Raw genomic sequence first — 18,253 nt, forward strand, 5'->3', positions numbered from 1 at the left:
TAGTGCTCAAAGATTCCCTTTTATCCACATGCCTACCAACACTCACTGTGTCTTGTTTAAAGCCAGTGTGTTTTTTTTATTGGTTTTTTTTGTTTGGATGATCTGCCCGTTGATGAAAGTGGAATATTAGAGTCCCCTCCTATCATTGCTGTCTGTTTCTTCCTTTAAATGTGTTAATACTTGCATGATATGTTTATATGCTTTATGCTAGATGCATATATATTTACAAATTTTATATCTTTGGTTGGGTTGACCCATTTGTTATTACATAATAAGTTTGTCTCTTATTGTAGTCTTTGTATTAAGGTCTGTTTTGTCTTTTTTTTTTTAATTTATTTATTTACTTGGCAAGAGAGAGAGAAAGCAAGTGAGTGCATGAACACATGAGCAGAGGAGGGACAGAGAAAGAAGGAGGGAATCCCAGGCAGGCTCTGCACTATCATCTGTGCAGAGTCTGACACAAGGTTGGATCCCCCAACTGTGAGACTATGACCTGAGCTAAAATGAAGAGTCAGACACATCCAAGTGCCCCTTTTTGTCTTACATAAAAAGCCATCCAACTTTAAGTTTCTGTTTGCATGGAGAATCTTTTCCCTTTCCTTCACTTTCAGGCTGTATATATCCTTACATATGAAGCAAGTCTTTTGTAGGTAGCTTATAGATGGGTCTTTCTTTCTTTGTTGGCAGTTTGAAATTTTTTTTTATGGTGATATGCTTAGATTCTTTTCTCTTTATCTTTTGTTTATCCAATGTAGGTTTTTGCTTTGTAGTTACCATGAAGCTTACATCAAGCAACTTATTACAGCCTATAACAGCTTAAGTTTGAACACATCCTTAACCTCTACATTTTTACCCCACCTCCATTTTATGTTTTTGATGTCATAATTTATATCTTTTTACCTTGTGTATCCATTAATAAATTGTCGTGGTTATAGTTATTTTTATTAGTTTTATATTTTAACCTTCATACTTGCTTAATACATGATTAATCCACCACCTTTATGACATTTAGATTATTCTGAATTTTACTGTATATTTACGTTAATCAGTGAGATTTATACTTTCATGTTTTTCTGTTACTAATTAACACCCTTTCATTTCATTTTAAAGAAGTTACCTTTAACATTTATTTTAAGGATGGGCTGGTAGTGATGAACTCCTTTGGCTTTGGCTTGTCTGGAAAACTCTTGACTGCTCCTTCAGTTGTAAAGATCACTTGTGCCATATAGAGTATTCTTGGTTGGCATGTTTCTGTTTCTTTCAGCACTTCAGATGTGCCATGCCATGGTCTTTTGGCCTATAAAATTTCTGCTGAAAAATCTGGTGACAATCTTTTGGGACTTCCCTTGTTTATAAGAAGTTGTTTTCTTCTTGCTGCCTTTAATTTGGTCTCCTTGCCTTCAACTTTTAACACTTTAATTATAATGTGTCTTACCATGGGTCTCTTTGGAATCCTCTTATTTGGAACTCTGAAACTCTTAGATCTGGGTGTCACTTCCTTCCCCATGTTAGGAGAGCTTTCAACTTTTCTTTCTTCAAATACGTTTTTTGCTCCTTTCTGTCTCTCTCTCTGACTCCTGGGAGCCCTATGCTGTGAGTATTCATCTGCTTTTTATTTTTATTTTTTTAAATTTGTTTTTGAGAGACAGAGACAGAGTGAGCAGGGGAGGGTCAGAGAGAGAGGGAGATACAGAATCTGAAGCAGGCTCTAGGCTCTGAGCTAGCTGTCAGCACAGAGCCTGACGTAGGGCTCGGACCCACAGACTGTGAGATCATGACCTGAGCCAAAGTCAGACACTTAACTGACTGAGCCACCCAGGCGCCCCAATATTGATCTGCTTGATCTTGTCTCATGAGTCCCTTAAGCTATTTTTACTTATTTTCATTGTTTTTTCTTGTTGCTGCTTGGTTGAGGTCTACTATCTTATCTTCGAGTTCACTCACTTTCCTCTGCTTCATCTAGTCTGCTGTTAACCCCCTCTTATGTATGTTTCAGTTGAGCTACTGTGTTCTTCAGTCCTGGGACTTCTTTTTAGTACTTTCTTATATTTTCTGTCTCTTTGTTGAAATTCTTACAGTGTTCATTAGTTCTTCTGAACTCAATGAACATCTTTATGACTAATATTTTGAATTCTTTATCAGGTAAAATCACCTATATTCACTATATTAAGGTCTTTTTCTGAAATTTCCTCTTGTTCTTTTGTTGGGAACATATTCCTCTTTTTCTCATTTTGTTTCTCCTACTGTGGTGGTTTCTATGCATTAGATAAAACAGTCACCTCTCCCAGCCTTGAAGGAATGGCCTTGTATTGAGCCTTATCATTCATCCTTGCCCTACATAGCTCTTATCCCTGGAGCCTTTTGAGATTTTCCAAGCAGGTAATTTTATTTTTAGTGGCTCTTAGTACTTCAGGATGTGGCCAAGACCTGCCAGTGTCTCAAAGGGGAGGATCTCAGTCAGCACATAGATTTAGGCTGATTGGAAGCCAGACCCCTAGACAGCAGTTTTTAAAGTATGCAAATATCCATCTTTTAGGGGAATATGGGAGATGGGCATTTCTGTCTGCCCCCTCCATGCTGAACTCTGGGGTGATAATTAGTTAAACACTGTAAATTCTTTGTTTGCTACTGTCCCCTTGAACCTTTAAACGTAAGCCCTACTTGCCATTAGAGTCAAGCCATCAACGGGTGTGTCCTCTGGACCGCAGACACAAAAGCCAGGGCACCAGACACAACCTCCTTTCTCAGAGACACCAACAACCTGGGCAGACAAGGAGCATGCAAAGATGGCACCCACCAGCTTCCTTCCCAAAGAGTGCCTTATATGTGTGCCAAACCAGAATCCTGCCCCTCAGGGTAGATCTTTAACACAAGCAAATAGGCCTCTTTCACCCAAAGACTAAGGGTGTGTTTCATTCTCCTATCTCTGCATTCTGCCCTGGGGGATGGTGGCCAGCTAAGAATGGTTTCTTCATTTGTTATTAGTCCCTTTGGACCCATGACACAAGCCATGCTGGGCAGTAGAACCAGATGGTCAAGGGGTGTTCCCTGGACAGCAGACATAAAAACTAGAGCACCAGACATATGCACAAACTCTCCTCTGGGAGGCTCTGGTGATTTGGAGCAGCGCAGAGGGAGTGCTTGTAGACAGTACCTGCTGTCTGAGGTCTCCTGAGAAGATGACAGTCGGGTCTTAGATGAGCATTTAATTGGAACCCTGTTACTCTGGCCACCATTCTAAGAGAAACTAATAGGCCTCCTTTACAGAAAGACTGGATGCCTCAGTCTGTTCCCTTTTTGCTGTGCCCTGTGGGTAGTAGCTGGTTTAGAACTCTTTCTCCAATTGTTAGAGTCCTTTGAGACCTGCACACTTGAGCCCCAGTGGTCACCAGAGCTGTGTGTCTCCTGGGCAGCAGTTAAAAAAATCAGGGTGCCATCCAACAAGGAACATATAAGCTTCTTTCCAAGAGATGCCAGTGACCTGGAGTGAGGCAGAGGCTGAGTACAAAGATGGTTCCTGCTGGTCTCCATCTTTGGAGCGTATTTCACTAGGGCCCTCTCGAAGTGTGTTAAATTAGTTGTCTTCCTCTTAGGCCCATGCTTTCAGATAAGTAAGTCTCTCTCTCGCAGAAAGTCTGGGCACTTTTCAGTTAGCTCTGCTCTGTCCTGTGTTGGGTGAGTTTGCACTAACCCTTTAAGAACTGTTTCTCAGTTTACTCTAGTCTTGGGAGTCTTGTGGTCACAGGCTCTAGTTGACTTTCGCTAGAGATTTTGGAGTCTCGTCTGTCAGGCTCAGGTCTTAAAAGTTGGGACACCAGATGTGCAGTTCAAACTCTGCGTTTCAAGGAGAAGCTTGGAGTTGTGAATTCCCCCCTAATTGTGGGTTACCATGCTGGGGTTGGGGTTTTATGGTGAGTTTGTGTCTTGTCTTGTCCTTCCCACTTTGTGAGTTTTTTCTCCTTCACAGATGGGAGGAAGTCACTCATCTAGTTTTGTTTTTGTTTTTGTTTTCCAGAGGAAATAAGTCTATATGTAGTTTTTAGATTCAGTATGTCCCTAGGAGTAGATGAGTTTAGGACTCTCCTAGGTTGCCATCTTGAACCAGAACCTCGTTATTGGCTATTAATACTTGGTAGGTATTAATCATTTCTAGCAAGATACCACATTTTAAATTCATGTATATTGCATTTTAAACAATGAAGACTCTTAGAGCATAATAATTCAATTGGTAGAACTATTTTGGGCATAGCAGATTATGGCATATGACTAAAAGTAGTGATATAATCTCAGTGCTGACTTATATAGGAACAAAATTAGAGACCTTTCGATACTTGTTTTCAGGACATAGTATAAAAAGGTGCCATAAGCAGTTCCACTCCCAGTATTTATCCAAACATGAAAACATGTCACACACAAAAGCTACTACTCAGATGTTCGTAGCAGCATTATTCCTAATAATAGACACGGGAAACACTCACGTCCACCCCCTGATGAACTAATAAACCAAGTTGTATATCCGTAGAATAGAATATAATTTATCAATTAAAAGAAATGACATACCACTTCACATCTACTCGGATGGGTACAATTAATTAGACAATATTAAGTATTGATGAGAGTACAAAGAAATTGGAATCCTTTTAAATAGATGGTGGAAATGTAATATGGAAATATATTTGGCAATTCCTTAAAAAGTTAAATACAGAGTTCTATGACCAAACAGTACCTATCTTAGACACACACTTGAGAGAACTGAGTCACATGTTCACACAAAACTAGAACATGGATGTTCATAGTAGTGTTATTCATGAGAGCCAAAAGATAAAAACCTAAAGTCAGCTATAAAATGGAATGAGGTACTGTTAAATGCCACAACATGGATGAACCTTGAAGACATTATACTAAATGAAGAAGCTAGGCACAACCAACCATGTGTTGTATGATTGCATTCATATGAAATATCCAAAACAGTAAAATCCATGAGTTCATAAGTATTATAGCTGTTGCCGGGGCACTGGGACAGACTGTTAATAGGTATGAGATTTCTTTTCAGGGTGATGCAGGTGTTCTGACATTATTTAGTATTGATAGTTACACAACATAGTGAATGTACTCAAGTACATTGAAGTATACATTTAAAAATGGTGAATTCTGTATTGTGTAAAATATATCCCAGTAGATAATACTATGTAAAATAATGCTGGGTCTATGGTCATTTACATTTTATGTTTTGATACATATTGCCAAGTTGTCCTACATTGAGATGGCATAATTTTTCTTCTTACGAGCTATGTATATGTGCCTGTTTTCCACATTCTTGCCATTGTGGTATAGCATTAAAAGTTTAACCTTTGCCAATATGTTATTGCTGAAAAATGAAAAGCCAATATAAATTACTTTTATATTTCTCTAATTATGATTGAGATTGAATATCTTTTCATAACTTAAATGTAATTTAAATTTCCTGTGAATTTCTATTCTTATCCATTACCCATATTCCTATTAGTGTTGGTCTTTTACTTACTGATTTGTAGAACTTTTTAAAAATGTTGTCTCTTTTCTCACTTTGTTTTTTCTTTTGACTTCATGATGTGCTTTTACTAGGAACACTGTTTTTACTGTCTAGCAGTGCTCATTATATAATTGTTCCCTTTTCATGGTTTAAGCCAAGAAATGAAGTCCTGTCTCATTGATATCATTGATGAGCTCTGCTACATTTCCCAGTACTTAGAGGTGCTCAGGTAGCTCAGTTGGTTGAGTGTCTGACTCTTGATTTCGGCTCAGGTCCTGATCCCAGGGCTGTGGGATTGAACCTCACATCGGGCTCCATGCTGAGCATGGAGCTGGCTTGGGATTCTCTCTCTCTCCCCCTCTACCCTTTTTACCCACTCACTTGTGCTTGCGTGCTCTCTCTCCCCAGTTAAAAATAGTTTCCCAGTACTTATTATTGTACTCCTCAGCTTTGTCAGCTTAATATATCTATTTGTGTATGTAAATGTGTTTGTATCTCTGATACTATTTTAGAATATTTTGAAGGAGAACTGAATGTGGAAGGCAGGCTTTGAATAGATTTCCTGAGCCCAAATTTTGACTTCAGACAAGCATTAAAATGAATGTAAGTTATGACTTTTTCTAAAAAACATGAAGAAGATAGAAGGGTTGGAAGATGGATAAACGGGTAGATCTGCAGGGGAAGCAAATGCATCATCTAGGGGAGAAAAACAGCTAACTGTTGGAGCGGAAACAACCCCCACAGCCTGTGTCAGGTGTTGAGCCCGTTCAGCAGGTTTTTATTTAGTCATTCACTGCATTTTTAAAATACATATTATATGCCAAGCCCTGTGCCTAGGTGCTGACTCTTTAGCTTTGAATGAATAAGACTTTATCCTTTAACTCATGGAGTTCATAATCTAATGAAGGAGCTAGGCAATAGAAAAGCAAAACAAACATTACAATTAAGAATATGTTGTGAAGAAAATTAGTATCCCTTGCCCATTTACAGAAAATAAGGACATAGGAGATTTGTGACAGTTTGTATACATATATATACATATATATATATGAGAAGAGAATACAAGCCGGGGAGAAGGGCAGATGTAGAGAGAGAGAATCCTAAGCTTGCCACGGACCCCAATGTCGGGCTCGATCCTGTGGCCTTGAGATCATGACCTGAGCCGAAATCAGAAGAGTGGGATGCTCAACCTACTGAGCCACCCAGGCACCCCTTCGTGACATACTTTTGATAGGGTGATCAGTGAAGGCCTTCTGAGGGGGTAGTGTTTAGGCAGAGACTTAACAGGCAATGGAAAGAGTCAACCATGTGAAAGTTAGGAAGGACATGGTGTCCATAAGGGAGCTTTTAATTGAAGACCCTCCAAGATGGCATCTGTGAGAAACAGGAGGCCATTATGGCTGGAGCTTAGTAGACTGAGGTAAGAAGTGATCGTGCAAGCTCTAGTGAGGACTTTGAACCTTGTGTGAGAAAATATCAAGAGCTATTAAGGAAAGAAGGTACATGTTTCAAAAGCCTACACTTGGTTCCAGATGGAGAATGAAGAACTTGGTTTAAAAAAAAAAAAGCAGAGACAGCAATTAAGAGGCCATGGCCAGAGTTACCCCAGACATATGATGGTGGCAGAGTGGATGGAGAAGAACTGTTAAATTCTAGGTATAGGTGGAAGGTAGGATCAGCTGGATGTGATGTGTTGGATGTTACGGATCATGGAAAGGGAAGATTTACGAATTAATGTCAGCTATTTGTTACTAAAATCTCTGTGTGTTCTGCATAGAATCAAGTATGGGCAGTGGAGTATGATTTATACATAATGATGTAAGCTGATATTTGTGTAGTGCTTTGAAATTCACATCTATTACTCATTTTGGATTCTTTAATTTTTTAAAAATGAAACATGTTGGCAGTTGAAATATTTTCTAAATTCAGTTATAGTTTTCCTGAAGTAGAGCTTAACTGGAATTTGGAAGTGTTGAGGCTATTTAAAATTCTCACACCCAAAAATCAATCTTTCCCCAAATTAAGTACTATCTCTTACAAAATTAATGTGGAGGTTTATTTTTGTGGAGGAGGGAGAGGAGATAGTTTTATTTTTTAAGGAATAGGGTAGAAGTTAGAGAATTTTTCTTAGAAATATATTTTCATGATGTGTGGTTAGATTTTGTTTGAATGAGATGATAAGGCCAATTATATTTTTATGAAAGATATCAAGAATTTTAAAAATTTGCCACACGGTTACATAATATAGTTAAATTAACAGAAATCACTTCAGATTCTATAACTAGACATCTTCAGTTTTGGAGTAGAGGTTATTAGATGCGTTTAATTTCAAATAAAAAATTAGAGCTACCACAAATACAGTCAGCACTTTCTAGTATTTTGTTATGCTTGATATGAATATCTATAAATTGAGTATTTTTTCTTAGGCTTTTTTAAAAATGCAGTTTTTAGCCGCAATCTTCAGATGTTACAGATTTGCAACAAGTGATATATTCGTTCCTCAAGGGAAAAAGAAATCAGTTTTATTTATTTATTTTTCAGAGGTGGCTGGATCCAAACAAACCTATAAGGAAGCAGCTAAAGAGTGAGCATCCATATTTACTTGATGTTTTGCAAGTATCTTTTATAAAGATAAAGGATTAATATAATCTAATTAATTAGAACTGCTTTTATTACTTCTAGGAGGATCTCCTTACAGTTTGAACTTTAGAGTCAAATTTTTTGTAAGTGACCCCAACAAGTTACAAGAAGAATACACGAGGTGGGTTTATGGAGCATATTTTTCCTGAAAATATTGTCAGATCTATTAAAAAATTTTGAAATTATTTAGGCAGAAATAGATCATCACAGTGTACTTCTGAGCTTTCTAGCCATCACACAGAATAGGATATAGAGCTTTCATGGTAATCGTTTCCTGCCCTCTTGCGCAGCTGGGAAGGCCTTAGAAGATTGGAATCCCAGGGCCACCCCATTCAAGCACAGGCAGCCTCCTGACCGTATAAAATTAGATTTTTCCTCTTTTAAACAATGGTTAAGAAGCACTTCTGTAACTAGTTGAGGTAATTAGATGATACTGCAATTGTATCCAACTGATGGTGCATAGTGAGAATTGTGCCTGCTTTTTTTTTTAATGTTAAACTATATTCTACATAAGTTTTTTATTTCCATTGAGGCGAACATAGAATTTAGAAAATATATAACCATTATGTGCAGGAATAATGGTCAATAGGTCCCCCCCACCCCCGTGTTCCTTAAAAGTATAATTGACATGTTACGTTAGTTTCGGGTGAGCAGGTACCTTTTTATAAAGGATGTTGGCAGAGAATGCACTAACATGTTCAGGTCTTTTAAGTGCCCACTTTATTGGCCATTTTGAGTCTGATCTTAAGTTATAATCTAATTTTGTTATCATTTCTACTTGACAAAGTGTACACTAGAATGACCCAGATGTGCATTTTGAGTGTATCAATGTTAGGTGAACTGTTTAAGGTAGAAATAATTACAGTGTGATATCTGTACCTGAATAATAACTTTGTTTATGCTTGTAAGACAGAATAAGTCATCAGATTTTTTAAAAAGGTAAATTAACATACAATACCTTCCATAAAAATCTCAGAAGAATATAGGTCAGGGATTGTATTCAGAATTACTCTAAAGGATAGCTGCCAAATTAACAATCTGCCTCAAGTTACCTGAAGATAGGATGTGAGGTGTTCATGTTTTAGTCACTGTTTAGGATTCTGTGGTGCTGGGGAGAAACTAAAGAATAAGTTAAAGATACTTAGTTATAGCTGTCAGTCCTCAGGTGTTCATACAAGGGTGTTCAGCAGATCAGGGGAGAAAAATTAGATTGACACTCTTAAGAATCCTTTACTGTGCATTTGTTGAGGGCCAGTTGTGAAGTTCTTTGCAACAGAAGTTAGGAGTGTAGGCCCTGGGTTAGGCTGTCCTAACCTTTGAAACTAATAATATTTCCCAGCTAATTTATCTTGAAATGCAAAAGTTGTGTTATATGAATAACCTTCAGTTTAATGTTGTAGTTCTTAATCAGTCATGTTTTGTTGTTTGTTAAATAATTAAAATAACAAAATCTTTTATCTTAATTCTTAGTATTTTAAAAGAAAATCTCTAATTTTGGATTAACTTCAAGGAGACAAGAAAATTGTGAAGTATAGAACATTGTAAAGTGCATTTTACTATTTGCTGGTAAATATAACCTGAAATAAAGCAGCAAAGTGTTTGATAATACATGTTTTATGTAATCAGGTTTTTAAATGTATAAGAAATATTTGTAATTAAAAGACCAATTATTTAAAGTTAGATTTCTACTGTGTTTAACTATGAAATGTTTGTTAACATAGCAATTAAAATACTGTCAATTGTAGCCAATTCATAATTTACTTCACTCAAAAGAATGTCTTTGAATTTTTTAATGGAGCTTGAATGTGATGTTTCTTTTAAAGCCCTAGTTGAAAACATGATCAAGGAATAAAGGTATCTCAATGATAATTAAGTCAGACTATCTTCCTGAAGTAGAAGAAAGTAAAGCCAAGTTTGGTAGTAATCAAGAAATTAATTTATGCTCAGTCTGTTATCAAGAAGGTTATCTTTGTTTTCTCTAGAAACAATGTATTCATTCAAAAATCCTTTATGATAGAATGTCCTAGAGTCTTGTATCTGGGGCTTGGTAAAAATGAGTTAAGTACCTAGTTTTTATTATATTACCATAGTGTACATTAGTGAACCTCTACTCTGACTACAACTTAGAAGCACTTAGGGGAGCTTTAAAACCTGCTGATGCCTTGGACAAACTCCTTAGACATTCTGATACTATTCGGTCTCAGATGGGACCTGGTCACAGCATCACAAACTTCCCAGGTGATTGTGTGCAGCCAGGGTTAAGAAATACTCCTTTAAACTTCACTGCTTGGGCAACCTTACTGCAGGGTCATGATTAATATTAATATGACACCTGCAGCCACAGTTGCTAAATTTTAAGGACTAGTGTAAATCCACAAAACAGGAAAATCTGCTACACCTCCCCACCTTGAGATTACATTTTAGCTCAGTGGTAGGAAACAGTGGGCTTGTAGAGCTTCCATCAGACTGCGGGTCCTTCCATATCAGTGGGTGCTGCCCTCCTTAGAATTGGGAGTTTTCTCAGAAGTCATGATGGTACAAATGAGAGTCCTTTGGTTCCTTTTTAGTGCTTAGGTGTATGTACTCAGTACATAATAAGTGTTCATGGGGTTGGTTGTTGTCTGAATTAGAACAGTTATATTATCTTTAGAGATTAAACATGTTATTTCTATATTTACCTCAAGCATTATTAATCTGTCTTAAAAGTCTTTTGTAAAAATTGGGTTTTTATCACCTTATTTAAAGGGCCCCTGGGATACATATACCACACAAGTGATATTACTTCCATTTTACAATGATAGAAACTAAGGCTCAGCCAAATTTTAAGTAATTTTCTAAAGAACACAGGCTGGTTTAGCTTATGACTTGAATTCTGGTTTCCATTCTATCAATCCTTACTGGTTGGCCTATAAATAAAATTCAACAGGCATGGATATCATTTGTGTAAGATTACAATATTTTGTCAAGGATATCCATGCCTTTTTAATCTTAACTATGAGATTGTTTCCCACCAGGAAGTTTTAACTTTTAATTATGAAACCAGGTACACTAGATAGAAATATATTGTCTTAGATTGAACAAGTAAATAATATTTACAATATTATGTATTAATTCTCACAGAGAGTTTGCATACCTCATTAATATATGAAATCGGGACATCAGCTTTTTAAAAAAGTTTTTTTAGTGAATATCTGATTTTCTAAAATCCTTAACTATATTCTTTAGTAATTTGAGTATTGTCATGTAACTAATAATTTTAATCAGCCAGACAACTAAAATTGTTAATGATTTTTGAATCTTGGAGTGTTTATACTTTTTTCAGTGGGGTGAAATAAAAGTCTTAAATTTTCCTGTTTAAACATTTAAAGCCACAAAATTTGGTCTTCTGCCAATGTTATACACACAGGTGAGTGGTTGCAAGCATTAACACATCTGTGAGGGAATAACTTTCTGCTAGGTCTGAAGGTTCAATGCCCTTTTGTAAGCAACCTTAGTATTCTTTTTTATAGAAATCTTGTGTTTTTGTTGGTTTTAAAGGAATGTGCTTACTTGGCCATTCTAATCGTAGAGAAGGGATTTTTTTTTTTTCCTTGATCAAAGAGAACTTTCTTAACTCAGAATAGAAAGGTGTTTTTCTACAATTAACAGCTTCCAGCAGGGGGCAGCATTATGATAAGATGATCATAGGCATGTCTTTGGCTCTGGCTTTCTGTCTAAGCAGAAAGGATGATTCTCTCCAGTTGATCCCTAGTGCATTGCTACTGTCAGCTCTCTGGCGACTCTGACTCAAGTTTTCTGTGCTTCCTATTTCTAATTTCTATGAACACCAATCTTAGAGTATTCTCTTTAATCTCCCTTGGTCATGTAACTTTTAAGGATGTTGAGAAATTTTATAATAGAAGCTAGTGGAAACAAGATATTTGAAGTACAGAATTTTGTCTGTCAAGAATGTTAATGATTGGAATTCATGAAAGATGAAAGCTTATTTAAAAATATATTTACACGTGCTAATATAATATGTAGACTATAAAAGCAGATAAGTATTCAATTTTGTTGGTTACTGTAAGTATACAGTTTTAATTCCAGTAAATGCTAAATGCTATCTCTCTCTTTCTCTCTCTTTTTTTTTTAAGGTACCAGTATTTTTTGCAAATTAAACAAGACATTCTTACTGGAAGGTGGGCTATTTTAATTTTTTTGTAATGGGCTTTAAAAGTACTTTCAATTCTGTATTATTTAAGTAATTCATAATCATTGCAAACAAATTATTTAAAATGGTTACATATAGCATGAATTTTTCCATCAGATAAGTTGTTAAAAAGTTACTTTTAAAAAGTAAGTCACGTGGAAACTTTGGATGTGAATAGTATAATATAAATTACAGTGCTTCTGAAATTATTGTGTTTAACCATGGGGTATGAGTTTTTTGTTTTGTTTTACTAGATTGCCCTGTCCTTACAATACTGCTGCCCTGTTGGCTTCATTTGCTGTTCAGTGTAAGTATCAGCCCACGTTTGGGTCATAGAGCATGTGATTGCGTGGTCTGTGTTGATAGTACATTACCTTTAATATATATGTTCTTTAGACATACATTTTATGCAGAAAAAAGTGATTGCAAAGAAAATGTAATGAAACATCCAATTAGTTAGCAGTTAGTTTCCAAAAAGAAAGTTTTTCTGAAGTTGTTTGAGACCTAGAAATGTTAAGTGTTTGATATAATTTGCTTACTTGATAGCCAGCAGTAAAAACAAATACTTGCAGAAATATAATGGAATTCATAAATTTCTTAGTTAGCTATCAGAATCACAAAATGTGTTTATTAAATTATGAATATTTTCTTTCTATACAATAGCTGAACTTGGAGACTACAATCAGTCAGAAAACTTGCCAGGCTACCTCTCAGAGTATTCTTTCATTCCTAATCAACCTCAAGATTTTGAAAAAGAAATTGCAAAATTACATCAGCAACATACGTAAGGATTTACTTACTTTTCTGCTTATTTCATAAACTTCTTAGTGGCGTCTTTTCTAGAGAAAGGTTTTAAATTATTTCTAATGTGAATGTTGTATTTATTAAATATAGAACAGTTACTTTTATGTAAAATAATGTGATGTAAGGAAATGTGGGTTATCTATACTAGAAAAATCATTACTAATTTCATAGACTAAGGCTTTCTTTCCATTTCTACTAAGAACCATAAAACTATATGTAAACAGAAATTTACTGTTCTATAAAGTTGACAGTTCTTTAGGAAGAAACTTTAGAATATTAGTAGCATCTTCACAGATCAATTTAAGATCAGTCTACTTAGCAATTCTTTCTGTTTTTAGCTATGTGAAATGAATCATTTGTTTGGTAGTAAGCCAAGAGGAAAAAAGGAACTTTATGTAATACAAAAATAATATTTTTTTAAAGTCCTTTTTAAAAAAAGCATTTTTTCGTTCATAACAGTATTCAACTTTGATATTTTGTGAGTTTTAATTTTCTGTGGCATAATTTGTTTCAAGAGGAGATACATTGCTTTGAATAGAAATAATATTGTTTATTGGTTCAGAGTTTACTTTTACTTTAACATACAATTCAGAACACTCACGGAGGAACTAAGGCAGTGCAGCATATTGGCTAAGAGTTTGAACTGGAGAGCCAGACTGCCTGGTCTGAAATTCTGGTTAAGAGAACTTTTGGGGTGCCTGGGTGGCTCAGTCAGTTAAGTGTCCAGACTCGATTTCGGCTCAGGTTGTTACCTCACAGTTCCTTAGATCAAGCCCATTGTCGGGCTCTGTGCTGAGAACATGGAACTTGCTTGGGATTCTCACTACCTCTCTCTCTGCCTCTCTCTGTCTCTCACAATAAAGAAAATAAACAAATAAACAAAAAACGGTTTTCAAATTTTGGCTACATTGCTCTGTATCTCTGCTTCTCTGCTTCTTTGTAAATTGGGGATAATAAAAGTGTCTATCTCTGGAGTTAATGTAAGGATTACATGAGTTCATATATACAAAGTACTCTGAATAGTGCCCAGCACGTGGTAAACACTGAAGAAATATTGGCTCTTAATATTGAGGAAACTTTCATTTGGTCGACAAACTGATCTACTGCCTGTTTTTGTATGACCCACGGGCTAAGAATGATCTGTACATTTTAAATGGTTGAGAAAAACATAAAAAGAAAAATAACATTTTGTAGTATATAAAATTTCGATGAATTCCAAGTCAGTGTCCATAAACGAACATTTACTAGAACACAGATTCTCTTACTCATTTTCATACCTGTGGCTGCTTTCACGTAAGAGCAGAGCTGAGTAGTTGCAGAAGAGACCATGTGATCTAACAGTATTTATTGTCTCACTCTTTTCAGTAAAAGTTTGCTGACCTCTGATCTAATCTAAGACTAATAAAATGAGAATTTTAATAAACTGGCCTAAGGAGATGAAGGAGCTATTTTGGTCTAACAGTGAAAGCCATTTGTAGTAAAAGTTCTACACGTAGCATCCAAATCAAGGGTTTGAAGATAAACCAGATTTTTAAAAAATTTACCAGTAAAGGAAAGTCTTTTTTGTAAGAAAGCTTGTACATTTTGAGAAGGTATTGATTATGTATTTGTATTTGGTTTAAAGAAATGATTCCTCATATCTTTAAACAAAGAAAGATAGAATCCTCCAGTTTGAGGAGTGGGGTTTGGGGTGGGGAGGAAGAGTATTTATTTAACTTAATTGAATTTTGCAGAAAATTGAGGTATATGTGCTTTTTTAGGAATCTCATTTTTATGATCATGCATTGGTAGGCTGTTGGCTTCCTTTTCTTGTATCATTAGTGAGTGAAAGATTAATATGTTTTGCTTTTATAATTTGCTGCTTTAGCTCTGCTATAGTCAGATAATACCAGTCAACTAAGTTTGTTAGAAATATATATCATACAGGAGTAAATCTACTTCTAATGGCTTTGTTGGAGCAAACTTGTGTTTATAAGAATCACCTGGGACATTGCTTAAATATAAACAGTGTATACCTTATCCATTTTATATCCGATTGTATACAATAGTATTTCTGAAATTGATGAAAGATCAGTTTTTCCCCAGTTTGTCATGGAATGAAACTTCTGAAAAAATAATAAAATTAAATTACTAGAATGGTAAAATGGAGAAATAGAGTCATAAAAAATTACAAGACTAGGTTCCATAGACATGAAATTACTCTGTCAAAGTGCTATAAATATAAAAGACTAAGACTGTAAGTTTCTGTGTGTGTTATGAATCCACACCTGTCTGTACACCATCCTCTGAGAAGTGCTGCTCAGGAGATTGTCTCAAAACTTCCATGTTTTAGAAGCAACTGTTTGTATTAAATCCAGATTCAGTATATGGACCAAATATTGAAAATCACTCTTTCACCTTATGTCAGGGAATAAATGACTTTGTCAGCCATAAAATCACTGAGGGACTTTAAAAACCTTTTTTTTTGTTTTTAATATGGCTGCCACACAAATATATTAGTTTCAGGTGTATAACATACTAATTTGACAAGTCTGTTCCTTATGCTACACTCACAAGTGTAGCTACCACCTGTCACCATGCACCATTACAATACCATTGACTGTATTCCTTAGGCTGCACCTTTTATCCTGTGCTTATTAACTCATTCTATCATTGGAAGCCTGTATCTCCTATTTTTCTTCACCCACTTTGCCCATCCATCCACAGCCCTCTGCTCTATATTTATATGTCTGTTTCTGCTTTTTGTTTATTTTTTTAGATACCATGTATAAGTGAAATCATATGGTATTTGTCTTAGTATGACTTATTTCACTCCTCGGTCTATTCATTTTGTCATAAATGGCAAGATCTTGTTCTTTTTAATGGCTGAGTAATATACCATCATATACATACGTATTACGTCTTTATGCATTCATCTATCAGTGGACACTGGCATGGTGCCATGTCTTGGCTATAGTAATTGGTGCTGCAAGAAACGGGATGGGACATATATCTTTTGAAATTAGTGTTTTCATTTTTGGGGGGATGAATACCCAGAAGTGGAATTACTGGATTATATGGTATTTCTTATTTTATTACTTATTCATTCTTTAATTTATTTCTCATATGTTTTTTTTCTTTTTAAATTTTAGTTAGCATACAGTACAATATTGTTTTCAGGAATAGAATTCATGGACTCATCACTTACATACAATACCCAGTGCTCATTATAACACTTAATTAAGTTAATGAGTCCTTAATATCCATCACCCAATCTAGTGCATCCCCCCCTACATCCCCTCTATCAACCCTGGTTGTTCACTATCCTTAAGTGTCATATGGTTTGTTTCTCTGTGTCTCTGTCTCTGTCTCTGTCTCTGTCTCTCTCTCTCTCTCTCTCTCACCCCTTCCCATATGTTCATCTGCTTTGTTTCTTAAATTCCACGTATGAGGGAAAACATATGGTATTTGTCTTTTCTGAATATTTTGCTTAGCATGATATACTCTAGCTCCATCCATGTCATTGCAAATGGAAAGTTTTTGTTCTTTTTGATGGCTGAGTAATATTCCATTGTATGTATATACCACATCTTCTTTATCCATTCATCTGTTGATGGGACATTGGGGCTTTCTCCATAGTTTAGCTGTTGTTGATAATGCTGCTATAAACATTGGAGTGCAGGTACACCTTCAAATCTGTTTTTTTGTATCTATTGGGTAAATACCTGCTAGGGCAATCCTGGGTCATAGGGTAGTTCTCTTTGTAACTTTGTAACCAGTTTTGAGGATACCGTTTTGCAGAGTGGCTGTACCAGTTTGCATTCCCACCAACAGTACACGGGATTCCCCTTTCTCTACATCCTCGCCAACACCTGTTGCTTCTTGTGTTGTTAATTTTAGCCATTCTGACAGGTGTGAGGCGGTATCTCATTGTGGTTTTGATTTGTATTTCCCTGATGATGAGTGATGTTGAGCATCATTTCATGTGCCTGTAGGCCATCTGGATGTCCTCTTTGGAGAAGTGTCTGTTCATGTCTTCTGCCCATATCTTTAACTGAATCATTTGTTTTTGGGTGTTGAGTTTGATAAGTTCTTTATAGATTTTGGATATTAACCTTTTATCAAATATGTCATTTGCAAATATCTTCTCCCATTCTGTTGGCTGTCTTTTAGTTTTGTTGATTGTTTCTTTTGTTGATTGTTTCCTTTGCTGTGCAGAAGCTTTTTATCTTGATGAGGTCCCAATTCTTCATTTTTACTTTCTTTCTTGCCTCTAGCAATGTGTTTAATAAGAAGTTGCTATGGCTGAGGTCAAAGAGGTTACTGCCTCTCTTCTCTTGCAAGATTTCACTGGTTTTCTGTCACACATTTAGGTGTTTCATCCATTTTGAATTTACTTTTGTGTATGGTGTTAAGAAAGTGGTCCAGCTTCATTCTTCTGCATGTTACTGTCCAATACTATTTGTTGAAGAGACTTTTTTGCATTGGATATTCTTTCCTACTTTGTTGAAGATTAGTTGACAGTATAGTTGTGGGTCCAAATCTGGGTCTTCCGTTCAGTTCTATTGATCTAAGTGTCTGTTTTTGTGCCAGTACCTTACTGTCTTGATGACTACAGCTTAGTGATATAGCTTGAAGTCCAGAATCATGATGCCTCAAGCTTTGCTATTCTTTTAAAAGATTATTTGGCTGTTTAGGGTCTTTTGTGGTTCCATACAAATTTTAGGATCGTTTTGTTCTAGCTCTGTGAAAAATGCTGTTTGTATTTTGATAGGGATTGCATTAAATGTGTAGATTGCTTTGGATAGTATATACATTTTAACAGTGTTCTTCACTCCATCAGCATAGAATGGCTTTCCAGTTCTTTGTGTCCTCTTCTATTTATTTCATAAAAGTTCTAGAACTTTCAGAGTACAGATCTTTTACCAGTTTGGTTACATTTCGATTCCTTGATTTCTTTTTCTGCTGCTTCATTATAATAAGTGTATAGAAATTCAACCAATTTCTGTATGTTGATTTTATATCTTGCAACTTTGCTGAATTCATCTATTATTAGTTCTAACAGTTTGGTGGAGTCTTTTGGGTTTTCTACATAGAGTATAATGTTATTTGCAAATAGTGAAATGTTA

At 35.7% G+C, this 18,253-nt stretch overlaps 1 protein-coding gene across 3 annotated transcripts in view; it reads left to right on the plus strand.

Annotated features, from left to right (window-relative positions):
* Positions 1 to 18,253, plus strand: part of PTPN4 (protein tyrosine phosphatase non-receptor type 4) — a 207,932-nt gene that overhangs the window by 82,653 nt on the left and 107,026 nt on the right. For 2 of the 3 annotated variants that reach the window (XM_029934710.1, XM_029934711.1), the window contains exons 4-8: positions 8,054 to 8,096; positions 8,174 to 8,273; positions 12,286 to 12,330; positions 12,596 to 12,648; positions 13,005 to 13,125. In XM_029934710.1, the coding sequence (XP_029790570.1) occupies positions 8,054 to 8,096; positions 8,174 to 8,273; positions 12,286 to 12,330; positions 12,596 to 12,648; positions 13,005 to 13,125 (362 nt within the window). The remainder of the gene's footprint in view (positions 1 to 8,053; positions 8,097 to 8,173; positions 8,274 to 12,285; positions 12,331 to 12,595; positions 12,649 to 13,004; positions 13,126 to 18,253) is intronic. The other variant, XM_029934712.1, reaches the window with a different exon arrangement.

This window comes from Suricata suricatta, chromosome 3, assembly GCF_006229205.1.
Source record: "Suricata suricatta isolate VVHF042 chromosome 3, meerkat_22Aug2017_6uvM2_HiC, whole genome shotgun sequence".
In the NCBI taxonomy this organism is placed as follows: domain Eukaryota; kingdom Metazoa; phylum Chordata; class Mammalia; order Carnivora; family Herpestidae; genus Suricata; species Suricata suricatta.